This window comes from Kogia breviceps, chromosome 16 (assembly GCF_026419965.1).
Source record: "Kogia breviceps isolate mKogBre1 chromosome 16, mKogBre1 haplotype 1, whole genome shotgun sequence".
Taxonomy (NCBI): Eukaryota; Metazoa; Chordata; class Mammalia; order Artiodactyla; family Physeteridae; genus Kogia; species Kogia breviceps.
In genome coordinates this window covers 9238873-9251488 of record NC_081325.1, presented here as the reverse complement: position 1 = coordinate 9251488, position 12616 = coordinate 9238873, and the positions used below count along the sequence as shown (strand labels likewise).

The 12616-nt window shown below is 44.4% G+C and overlaps 1 protein-coding gene across 2 annotated transcripts in view; it reads right to left on the bottom strand.

Moving 5' to 3' along the window:
• B3GLCT (beta 3-glucosyltransferase) overlaps positions 1–12616 on the bottom strand; it is a 101365-nt gene that overhangs the window by 41019 nt on the left and 47730 nt on the right. For both annotated transcript variants that reach the window (XM_059042191.2, XM_067016797.1), the window contains 2 exons: positions 8165–8301; positions 3545–3608 (listed from right to left, as the gene is read on the bottom strand). In XM_059042191.2, coding sequence (XP_058898174.1) covers positions 3545–3608; positions 8165–8301 — 201 coding nt within the window. The remainder of the gene's footprint in view (positions 1–3544; positions 3609–8164; positions 8302–12616) is intronic.

The window sequence follows — 12616 nt, the reverse complement described above, 5'->3', positions numbered from 1 at the left end:
GAACATTTTAATGGTGAGGATAAACAGCATATTAGACACAGCTGAATAAAAGCTAGGGAACTAAAAGATGAAGTCCTCCAAGTTATTTGAAATGTAGCCCAGCAAGAAACAGAGATGGGGAATGTAGAAGAGAAGTTCCAACCTCTAGCATGTATCTAAAGTTCCAGAAGGAGGTAACGGAGTGGATGAGAAAATAGCTGAAAAGACAATGGCTGAGAATTTTTTTTTAATGTAATTTTTTAAAAAATAGGATTGCTTAACAATCCTATTATAGAAAGGCCCAATGAATGCTAAGCGGGATTAGAAAAAAAAGAGTCTGCACCTAGACATGTAATATATGCCACAGTGAAACGGCAAAGAACAATCTTAAAAGCAGCCAGAGAAACGGCAGATTCCTGACGAAGGAACCATGTAAGAGTGGTGGTTGATTTCCGAAGCCAGAGCACAGGGAAACAACAGTATTGCGATGAGAGAAAATGTCTCACAACCTAGAACTGCACACGCAACGCAACTATGTCTCAAGAACAAAGTTGAAATTATTATTTTTTTTTTATTTTTATTTTTATTTTTTTGCGGTACGTGGGCCTCTCACTGTTGTGGCCTCTCCCGCGCAGGCGCAGCGGCCACGGCTCACGGGCCCAGCCGCTCCGCGGCACGTGGGATCCTCCCGGACCGGGGCACGAACCCTGGTCCCCTGCATCGGCAGGCGGACTCTCAACCACTGCGCCACCAGGGAAGCCTGAAATAAATTACTTTTAAAGAAAAAAAACCACAAAAAACGGAGAATTTGCCACCTCACTAAAAAGGACATTCTGCAGCGTATACTTCAGGAAGAATAAAAATGATCCCCACTGCCAGGTCCAAGAAGCAAAACAGAAGAGTGAGCACAGACACGGCAAATACAGGGTTAAACTAATACAAATGATTTAACTGTATAAAGTAAGGACAATATCTGAGTTGTGGGGTTGAAAAAAAAAAACAGAACAAAAATACTGGACAAAAGAGCATCAAAACTGGGAGAGGGATAATCAGAGTTATTATGCTCAGGCCCTTAGATTTTTAGGCTATTGATTAATTAGCCACTTACTGTACACGTTAAAGTACAGTAAGTCCCCTGCATACGAACAAGTTCCATTCCAAGAGCGCGTTCGTAAGTCCAATTTGTTCGTAAGTCCAACAAAGTTAGCCTAGGTACCCAGCTAACACAATCGGCTACATAGTGCTGTACTGTAATAGGTTTATAATACGTTCGCATCTTTGAAAGTTCACAACTTGAAGGTTTGTATGTAGGGGACTTACTGTATTTAAAACAACCATTAAGAAACAGACATTGAGAATGAACTTCAAAAATAACAGAGGAGGGAAAAAAATGGAATAAAAATTTTAAAAATCTAAAAGAAAGCAAGGAAATTTTCAAAAGAAAAAAATGGGGGACAAAGGATAAAATAAAGTGTTAGTAATCATGAAAAATGTAAATGTAAATTTGCATATGGTTTGAAGATAAAGATTGTCAAACTGGGAGAAAAAAACAAACACGTCCTCTTTAAGAGACACGCATCAAAAGAGGACACAAAAGAATTGAAAGAAATAAATGAAAAACAATGATGAAGCAAACACCAAAAGAAAGCTAGTATAGAAGTGTTCCTATCAACAAAATAAATGCTAAGGCAAAGAGCATTACTAGAGATAAAGATAAATTTACCGAGAGGAGGTAACAATTCTAAACTTGTAAGCATCTAATTAACATAGCCTCAGAGTATAAATAGCAAGAGTTGGCAGTTCCACAAAGAGACACTGTCACCACTATCATGGAAGATTTTCACATTCCCCCCTTAGTAAACGACGGATCAAGCAGACAAAATGAAAGCAGGAGAAGGGAGAGAGGGAGGAAATAAAATATGTGAAAAGCACAACAGATTAACTGATTAATCTATTTCCTCTTTAATAAACATAAAAAGAATATTATACCCCCCCCCCAAATTAGAGCACATACATCCTTTTCTCCGTTTATGAAAAGTGAACATGAACTAGGCCATAAAGCAAACCTAAAAATATTTCAAATGGCTGTTATATAGACCAATCATACTAAGTTAGAAATCAATAACAAAACACAATAACAACACGCAAATATACTGAGTCACAACGGAGAATGTATTTTTTAAATTCGGTCACAGTCAAAAAGCAGTTTAAAAGCTTCTGCCCTAGAGAAACTCTTGTAGATGATCATCATGACGCATGTCAAAAATATTCACAGAAGTGGTGACCGCAATAGCAAAAACCAGTAGCAACCCAGAGGCCCACTGCCAGCAGACTGGGCAGATCCACTGTGCAATGGTCCTGCGAGGGACAGTTATACAAAGTGACAATAGTTCACTGAAGCCACACGTTATCAACACAGATGACTTTGAAATTAGAACATTATTCAGGGTACAGTTCTGTTTATATAAAGGCCAGAAGGATGCAAAACTACATATTATTCAGAGATACATTCATATGTTATAAAATACGAAGAAAGGGGGAGAGGGAGAGAATTCAAGAAAGTTGTTGACTCTTGTTAGAACAAAGGGGGACCCCCTCCTGGGGAGATACTTACAGGTGGCCTCCAAGCAACTGATCAAGTTCAATCTCTTAAGCAATCTCTGACTGATCTTTATACCTTTCACGTATGTTAGAGGGTTTTTTTTGTATGTTATTCAATGTTTCATAGACTCCCAAACCTGGGTATCTATACCTGAGCTGACTTTTCATTAAAAATATCTAGACAGACCCTGGCTTTCGACTAGTCATGCTTTCCCTTCTGTGGAAAAGAATGATTTTTGACATGAATATCTCTCCTCAAATAACCTACTTCATCATTTAAAAATACTCCCCGAATTATAATCTTGTGAGCGCCCTTTTCACTCCTGGCAGGCTGCCAGCACCGCTGGACGGAGTCACGATTGGCCCCAATGTCCTAAAATACAGATTCCCACAGAGGGAAAGGCAGGTCTGTTGCAGGCAGTCAGATGTACCCATGAATGAAATGCACAGAGACCTTCTTGATGATGATCCAGGAGAGATTAATGCATTAAGGACGGGACGCCCGCCACCTGCCTCCAGGACGACTGGTCACAGATGTCCACTAAATGCCAGGGTGCTGGGGGACCAGCTGGCCCAATTCTGCTCCACAGGGTCCAGCACAAGAGACGTGTGGAAGGCATTATGTGCAACCAAAGCACAAAATAAGACCAGAGGTATTTTACTGACATTTCTGCGTGTTTTTAAAAATCCATCTCTGGACCCATCCACCTATAGCTTAAAAACAAAGGACGAAGAATCAGAGACACAACTGTTTTCTCCACTGTTCCTTCTCCACCTAAGTGACCAAAATGGGCTTAAAGAAGACGGCCCTCTCGGACTGTAGCATGTGCAACTTCCTTGTTGGGAAAATATGGATGTAAGTGGCAGAGGGGACGCACCTTTCAGGGAACACGAGACACCTTTTGTATCAAAAGACACGAATTCTTGATTACAAAGACTTTTAACCAAACAAATCATGACCTACCTCATGTTTTAAATCTATTGTGAAGTCGGATTTCAGGGACTCACTCTTCAATCTCTTGGTAAGCCTAGAAAAGAGAGACAATTTGAGTTTTTTGAAAAAAAAACGAAGAAGCATCAAACAAGAATAACACATTCTTGAGACTTTCTAATGTTTGAAAACAAATAAAAATATAAATTAAGACAAAAATAAGAGTTTAATTTCCTTGAGGCAAAGGACTATGAAAACACAATTATTTGTGGACCAGGACACGAACGCGAGGCTTGTTGCAAATGTAGTGTGCCTTATTCAACATCTGGAAAATAACGTAAAACAAAATATGATACAATAAATGTCTTTTAAAAAGCCATGGAGTGTGCTGACTCCTGATAATCCTTGACTAAATAATGACAGAGAAAGAAAAAGAAAGGAAAAAAGATTGCCTGATAGAGAAACACAAGTTGCTACTTTTCAGTCTCCTACTTTTTTTTTTTTTTTTTGCGGTACGCGGGCCTCTCACTGTCGTGGCCTCTCCCGTTGCGGGGCACAGGCTCCAGACGCGCAGGCGCAGCGGCCATGGCTCACGGGCCCAGCCGCTCCGCGGCACGTGGGATCCTCCCGGACCGGGGCACGAACCCGCGTCCCCCGCGTCCCCCGCATCGGCAAGCGGACTCTCAACCACTGCACCAGCAGGGAAGCCCCAGTCTCCTACTTTTAATGACCCTATGAATTACAGTTTGTGGAGTTTCCTGGGGGGAGAGAGCATGTGATTTCGGGGAAGAATAACAGTTTCAAGTCATCTTCTTGCTTCAGAAAAGCCGCAATGGCTCTCTTCAACACAGAAGAGAGGCCCAGACCCCTGGGCCCGGGCTCCAGAGCCCCCCGCTCGCCAGCGCACAGCGGCCGCCCCCGAGGCACGCTCCTGGCCACACGGCGGCCCAGTTCGCCCCGACCCAACCTCTACCTGGCAGCCTTTTCTCCAAGACCGAATTCAAGGGTGTCCACACTTGCCCACGAGAATAACTGGAAACTTCCTTTGCCCCCAGAGTGGGAAGCACAGCCCCGTTCGTCACACACGGCGAGCCCCCCGCGCACTCCTCCTGCTCTGGACCCCCAAACAGCGCCCACCACCCGGGCCCCAACGAGCACTCGGTGAGCGATCTGAAGGGGTGAGGGCAAATCGCAATACATTCCTCCGCTCCGGGCTGAGTGAGGCACGACGACATGCTTCCCGAGCCCACTGAACTGCCACAGCGCTTACGTTTACTACAGGGCTACAGACGGGACCCTCACTTCAATTACGAACCTCCTGATAAATGTTTTAACTACAAAGAGATAATCGTCATTTTAAAAGGAAAACTAGTAAATCGGTGTCAAAAGTCCTCGCTGAGTTTTAAGCCTGGTTGAGCCACAGACATTTCTTTAAAAATGTATCTCTAATCGGAGGAAAGACCAAGGAGGACACAGGTTATCATTTACGTGTAGTTGATATGACTGTGGCTTGAGGGCGCACAGCTCTGAAAGCAGCCCCATGGAACCTCTGCCACATTCCTGCTCAGTACCTGCCCACCGGCCCGTGAGCAGGAGTGGGTGAGGACAGTGCACAAAGCGACTGCGTTCTCAGAACATTCCCGACACGCATTAAGAGAAAAACCCGCCCTGCTGTGGAATCTTGTCCAACTTGAACTCTGCTTGGTTGGAGCCACTTTTCATGAAGAAACTCTTTCAAGGTAACTTGGGGATTTGGGTTCATGCCAAGTGCCTTCAGAATCTGAGCCAACCACATTCAGACACCAAAGGCCAAAAAAAAAGAAAAAAGAAAAGGCATACCTGGGCTTATCGCCACAGCCAAGGAACACAGAACTGTGATCAGAGTCCAATGGCATGTGACATCCACCGTCAGATGGCCACACTGCCTACACCCCTTCTTAACAGACAATAAACACCTCTGAACTGTTACCCTAAACATGCTCTCTACTCTCCTTGACTTTTTGCGGTACGCGGGCCTCTCTCACTGTTGTGGCCTCTCCCGTTGCGGAGCACAGGCTCCGGACGCACAGGCCTAGCAGCCACGGCTCACGGGCTTAGTTGCTCCGCGGCACGTGGGATCTTCCCGGACCAGGGCACGAACCCGTGTCTCCTGCATCGGCAGGCGGATTCTCAACCACTGCGCCACCAGGGAAGCCCCTCTCCTTGACTTTTTACGTTTCTTTCTCGTTCAATTCTTGTACATCTTTCTCCGAGGGAGACCGGAGAAAAATGTGACAGCCACTGCTAGAATCTCTTTAAGAGGAAAGAATCTCTTCAGGATGAACACGGACTGACTGGAAACAAATCAGTATGTACACTGACATGTGTAAGTGGCTACGTTTAGCTGCCTGTGGAATCTGCCAGAACCAGTGATGGTTACCTCAATATTACGAACTTCCGCGTGGATGAGTCAGCCTCATGGGACACCCGGGGCCCAACCCAGTCACCTTGCAAACAAGTCCCAGTTCTAAAAAGTGTGCAGGGGGGCATTCACCCTATTTAAAGGCCAGTCCTAGTGGTGGGAACTAGGTTTCGTTTTCCTATACACCAAGCAAGGGCTATACCCACGGGCTTTTCAGATGCTAATTTCAGGAACCAACAATGCCAAAAAAAAAAAAAAACAAGGCCAGGAATCCCAACTACTTTGCGAAAATATTTCTTCAATGGATATGCAGTTCCTGGCAAATAAGAATTTGACATTCAGCTTTCCTATTTTTAGAAGGCACCAAGTCATGTCCCAATAACACAGTTCTAATGACACAACCAGCTAGACCGGAAATTTGCAACAAATATAGGGCTCCTTCAACTCCTTCAATACCAGGAAAACTTCCTACCTGACTTTTCTAGTCCCACTTGTGAGACAGTCAACAGAGCAAGATACTGCAGGAAATCTAGATAAGGTTTTCTGATGGAAAAACAACAGGGGAAACCAGGAACAGCGTTCTGTAGTAACAGCTATTTGAAGAAGTCATCTTACTGAAAATCAATGAGCGTTTCTCCGAAGATGCGAGTTTTTTTTTTTTTTTTTTTTTTAACTGATGCTATCGTTAGGAGATCACGTAGCTGGAGCACTGGGAAATGCTCGGCAGTGTTAATTCAACGCTCACCGATGCACGACTGCTGGGCCCCCAGAATATTTTCGGTGAGAAAGTCTAAGAAAGTGAGTGTCATAAAGTGTCTTTAAGCAACCAGTTTTCCTGGTGACTTGAGGAGAAGAAATACTTGAGTCACTATAAATCGTTACCCTACCTACCACGTGAGCCATAAAGTCAAGGAAAGGAGACACAGGGACTCAACACTCCCGTAGTGGGCACTGTTGGTTACCCACGTGATACAGAGCCTCTCCTTCCTTCCTCTAAGAGAATTCTGATTTTGATTAATTATTCAGGCCAATAAAGGGGCTCCAGGGTCAGAATCAGTCTGATCCCAACTGATGCACTGAAGTTCGCTGGCAGCTGTTAATGGTGCAGAGGATGGTACAGGCCTGAAGTTGGCCCAACTGACTTCAATTGGACAGGATCCACCTAGAGGCTGGGGATAGGTACTTTCATTGCATGGTTAGAGGCTGTCTCCTGCTGTACATAAATAAGAAGTTCGTAGCCCTTACTGCCTTGAAAGCACAAAGCAAACCAGATTTAGGATGAAATGATGCTGTGCACTAAGCCAGAGAGACAGAGAGATCCAGCCTCTCCTCAGTAACACTGCTGAACTCCTGCACCAACCACCCACCCACCTCCGCTTCCAATTCCAGCAACAGTATTCCCTTCAACACTCGGCATGCTTTTCTGCTACCTGCATCGACATTGGGAAGGAGCGTGTTACACTGTAAGGAACTTTCAAATGTCAAGGGGCTAGTCCAGAAGTTTCCAGCAACCACAAATGACAAAGTACCTACTACCTTAGATTACTCCAATGGGCTACAAAAGCTTTTCAGGACTCCAAACCCTAGAAACAGGACACTTACTGTAAGAAATCACAGAAACATTTTCATCATCTTTGCAGATATAAAAACCACAACTGCCCTATCAACTTTCCATTCCCTAAAGAACAAAAACGCACAATTAATCTGCACTATTTAGGTGAAGAGGACAGTCAACAGCCATGCTTCTCCTGAGTTACGACTTATCTTCCCCTTTCACATGGAAAACAGCATTACCGTGATGATCACACCAAGAGCCGGGCATGCCTCCTGCCCAGCCCACGTTTACACGCGTCTACACACCCACGCACGTAACCGGTCACCCCCCCACCCCCAGGCGTGCTGCCGATTCATTTCCGCACTGACCGTCGGAGTCCCGGCTGGAGCTCACAACGGTGGTCGCACATCTGGGTGCAGGGTCCCGAGCCCTCGTGGGCCCCGCCTCAGCCTCACGGTTGAGCGCTCGCCTCGTGTTCTGCAGCTGAGTGCGAGGAAGGACGGCGCGGCCGAGCGCGAGCCTGAGCGCGTGCGTAGGTGGCGGGGCCTGTGTCCGGCCCCGGCCGCGGGTCTCCCTGCACTGCCACGCGCTGGCTCTGCTGGGACGTGCACTCAGATCCGCCAAAGGCGAGGCTCGGCGAAATAAAGGTTGATTCACACACGAAACGAAACGACAAGAAAGTCTAATAAGTTCTTACTTGTTTACCAGTGGAATACTAAGGGCCCAGCCAGCAGCAAAGTCTGGATATTTAAAAACTGTAGGATTTTCGGAAAAGGCATAATGGTGAATTATTGTGGATTCTTCATCATGTAATGCTTTTCCTAAAAACCATTCCTGTTAAATAAAGATATAAAAATTTTTTAAACAGCCATTTCATGCACGACCAAAACCAAATTGGTGTCAGTTTTAGTTCAATACCCTGGGTGACAGAGAATAAGCACGGATCATATGTTTCTCAAGAATTTTAACAAAAATATAATTATTACTCATATGACAATGAATACAGCATAACCTTGGTCTATAAAGAAAATAATTTAAGATCAGGATGAACAAAATGTTAGCATTATACTATAAACACAGAAGAGTGGTATTTTATAGAATATTCCATATCAAAATACTATTAATGTGAAGAAAACCGTGTTCCTTTATGTCCCGCTGAGGTTTGCAAAGAAGAATTTGAAAAATTCCTTCCAGAATCAGTGCCTATTTTATTCATTTATTCAGTCCTTCAATTAACGTTTATTATCATTTGTTATCAGTTAACATTTATCCCACGCCAGGTAGGAACAGAGCTTACACAATAGTGGGGAGACAGAAAGTAAGCAAGAAAGTAAGTTCAGATAGTGCTATGATGAAAATAAAACAGAATGACGGGTGACCCTGGAAAGAGAGGGAAACCTCTTAGGAAGTAACAGTTGAACGGCGAGCAAATAACGTCAAAGAACCAGCTAAGCACACATCTGGGGAACAACAGGTGAGGCGGTTAATACAAAGTCCCTGAGGCGGGAAAAAGCGTGATATGTTCCATCAGAACATAAGTGCAGTGTGCCTGGAATATACTGGGTATACATGGTATGAAGGAGAAGCAGGAGATAGACCAGGGTTCAGATGTCACAACAGAACAGCCTGGATCAGACCGACTTCCCCACCAAGAACCAGTACAAAAGCTGGAGAAATTCTTAGAGCAAACGACTGAGGGCATCAAAAAACAACAAAGGCAAATAGGATGTGAGGGCTAACATCTGAGAGAGAAGGGGAGCCCACCCATGGGAGCCCCAGATTCACCTCCTTTTACCCTCAAGGAACCTGCTGGGTCCCCGAGCAGAGGACAGCACACGACCCAAAGCAGCAGCTGGGGACTCGTGTAATCTGGCTGCACTGCAGAGACAGAGGTTGGAGCTGCAAGCTGCTGAGATGGTAGAGATTTAAGGGGATCCCAGAGGAGTGAGCCCCAAATTCTACCAATCAGAGTCACGCCTGGAGCTCACAACAGTGGTCACAGAGTCCTGAGCACTTGTGGGCCCTCCCTCAGCCCACGAGTTTTGGGCGACTCCTAGGCTGCACAAAAACCAAGGGGAAACACAAGAACCAAGCGGAAAACAGCAGTGAAGTGGCTAAAATCTGGGCAGAGACTTCAGCAGTAGTTCTGGGAGCCCAAGGCTGGAGTGCAGGGTCTGCGGGGGGAAAAGGGTCTAGAAGTAAGGGCAGTCTGCAGACAGACCTACCCAGACAAGGTCTACAACCCAGAAGAATATTCAATGCACAAGACCAGACTGATAACAGAGAAAAATGAGAAACAGAGATCGACAGATAAACCAGGTTTTGTAGTTTAAAAATATATAATTAATATGTTTAAGAAAATAGATGAAAAGATGATGATTTTTACCAAAGAACTAGAATCTATAAAGAGTCAAATGGAAATCCTAAAACTGAATAATGCAATGACTCAAGTTAGGAATTCAAGAGAATATTAGACATAACAGAAGAGAGAATAGGGACCTGGAAGGTAAGTCAGTCAAAAATATCCACGTTTATGCACAAAAAAGAAAACAAAGAGGAACACACAGAGAAGAGCTTAAGTGCAACACGGGACACAGTGAAAGGTCTAAGATACATGATGCTCAAACTAAGCGAAGTAAGTCAGAAAGAGAAAGACAAATACCATATGATATCACTTGTATGTGGAATCTAAAGCATGGCACAAATGAACCTATCTACAAAACAGAAACAGACTCACAGACATAGAGGAAGAGTGGGGTTGCCAAGGGGGGGGGGGGGAGAAGGATGGACTGGGAGTTTGGGGTTGGTAGATGCAAACTATTACATTTAGAATGGATAAACAACAAGGTCTTACTGTAGAGCACAGGAACTATATCCAAGCTCCTGGCATACATAATGGAAAAGAATACTTAAAAAAAGAACTATGTATGTGTAAAACTAAGTCACTTTGCTGTACAGCAGAGATTGGTACAACACTGTACATCAACTATATATACTTCGATAACAATATAAACAAAACACATGACGTTCAAAACCCAGAACAGGAAGAGACAGACAATGGAACTCAATCAATATTTGAAGAAACACAGACTTAGAATCTTCTTAAAAACGAACAAAAGTCATCAAGCCATAGATTCAAGAAGCTCTATAAACTCTAATCAAGAGACATACAGGGCTTCCCTGGTGGCGCAGTGGTCGAGAGTCCGCCTGCCGATGCAAGGGACGCGGGTTCGTGCCCCGGTCCGGGAGGATCCCACGTGCCGCGGAGCGGCCGGACCCGTGAGCCGTGGCCGCTGAGCCTGCGCGTCCGGAGCCTGTGCTCCGCAACGGGAGAGGCCACAGCAGTGAGAGACCCGCGTACCGCAAAAAAAAAAAAGAGACATACAAAGAAAACCACATAGGCAAATGCTAGTTGAAGAACCAAAGATAGAGAAAATCTTAAAAGTAATGTTGGGGGAGAGGTGTACACATTTCTTTCAAAGGAGCAAAAATAAGCCATACAATTAGCTTTTCAACAAAAACGAGAGAAGTGAAAGAACGGAGTATCTTTACAGTGATAGACAATTACTGTGGACCTGGAGTGCGACACCTCAGGAAACTATCTTAGGTGCAGTGGGAAACCACAGGAAGTTTTTGAGCAGGTGAGCAAGAAGATCTGAATTACAGAGATACTGGATTATGGGGATGGCAAGAATGGAAACCAGGAGATCAGCTAGGATGCTTAAGTCACGGTCAAGGACAGCGATGGCGGCAGCCTGAACCCGAGTAACAGTATTCAAGGCGGCGGGAAGACAGATGAGAGGTGTATCCTGGAGGGAGACTCCACCGAATGTGCCAGCATGAGGTTGAGGGGAAAGAGGACTCCATCACCGGCCCCAGGTTTTTTCCATATGAGCAACTAAATAGACAGTGATGCCATTTCTGAGATGCAGGAGACTGAAGATGGAAGAGGCTAAAAGGGGGCATGAAGAGTTCAGTTCTGAACAAGTTGAGTTTGAGGCTCCCGGTAGACAAGGAGGCGGCTGGACATAGGAGTAGGGAGCACATAACTCCCTCCCTCGGTTCCTTCACGCTTGGCTCCAATGTGACCTGATCTGTGAGATTTTTCCTGAACACCCTCTACAGAACAGTAAGCCCATCCCAATCTATCCTTCACCCCTCTTATTTTGCTTTATTTTTCTCCGTAACACTTATTACCACCTGACACATTGTTTCACGTTTGCCTGTCTCCCCGGCAAGAGACTGTCCCCTCCTTGTGACCAGGGACCTTGTCCGTTTTGCTCACCGCTGTATCCCAGGATACCTAAATGTCCCAGGTGCCCCTAGTTTTGTGTTAAATGATGCAGCAAGCCCCGGAGAGCTTCCGAAGGCAACTATGAAACAAATGTCAGCAGATAATTTAACTCAAGTACCCTAAGTTCTAAAAGTTTTATATATTTTCTCTCTTAACCCAACCATCACCCCCTCACTCCCTATCCCCTTATCAGAAAATAAAAGCCGGAGGGATACAGTGCTGTCTCCGCAGGACCCTCTTCTGCTCATGGCTGTGTTCCAGATACCTCCCGGAGTCTTAGTTTGAGTCAATTCAGCAACAAGTCATAAATGAACATACGTGAAAGCCAGTAACACAGCTGCGTGTCTACGTTCATAGTTCCACCCGAGGACTTCTTCCTGACACTTTATGGATATATTAAGTCACCACTGGGCAAGAGAAGTAATTATAAGGCACATAGCCTTGGCTTGAGATAGAATATTCAACATCTTTAAAAAAAAATCAAACTACTAAACATTAACCAATATGAAAACCATCACATTTAACACACCATGTAAATATAGCTTGTTTAAAGAAAATAAACACTTCAGTATATTTTAGCACCTTTCTCAATAATCTTTCACTATTATAATCTCCTGTTCCAAACATAAATTTATGCAGAACGTGTTTTTATGTTTCAACAACTAATAGCAGTGTTCAGCTATTATCTAGTATATAAGATTGTTTTTCAATATTTTGGGGGGGGGTTGTTCTGTAGACTGCTCTAAGGGAGAAATTAATACAGATTCTGTGAAGAGACACTCCCCCATCTTTCTTAATAATTTTCTTAATGCCTTCTTAATAAAGACAATTACAATCAAGACAGACTGTAAAAGA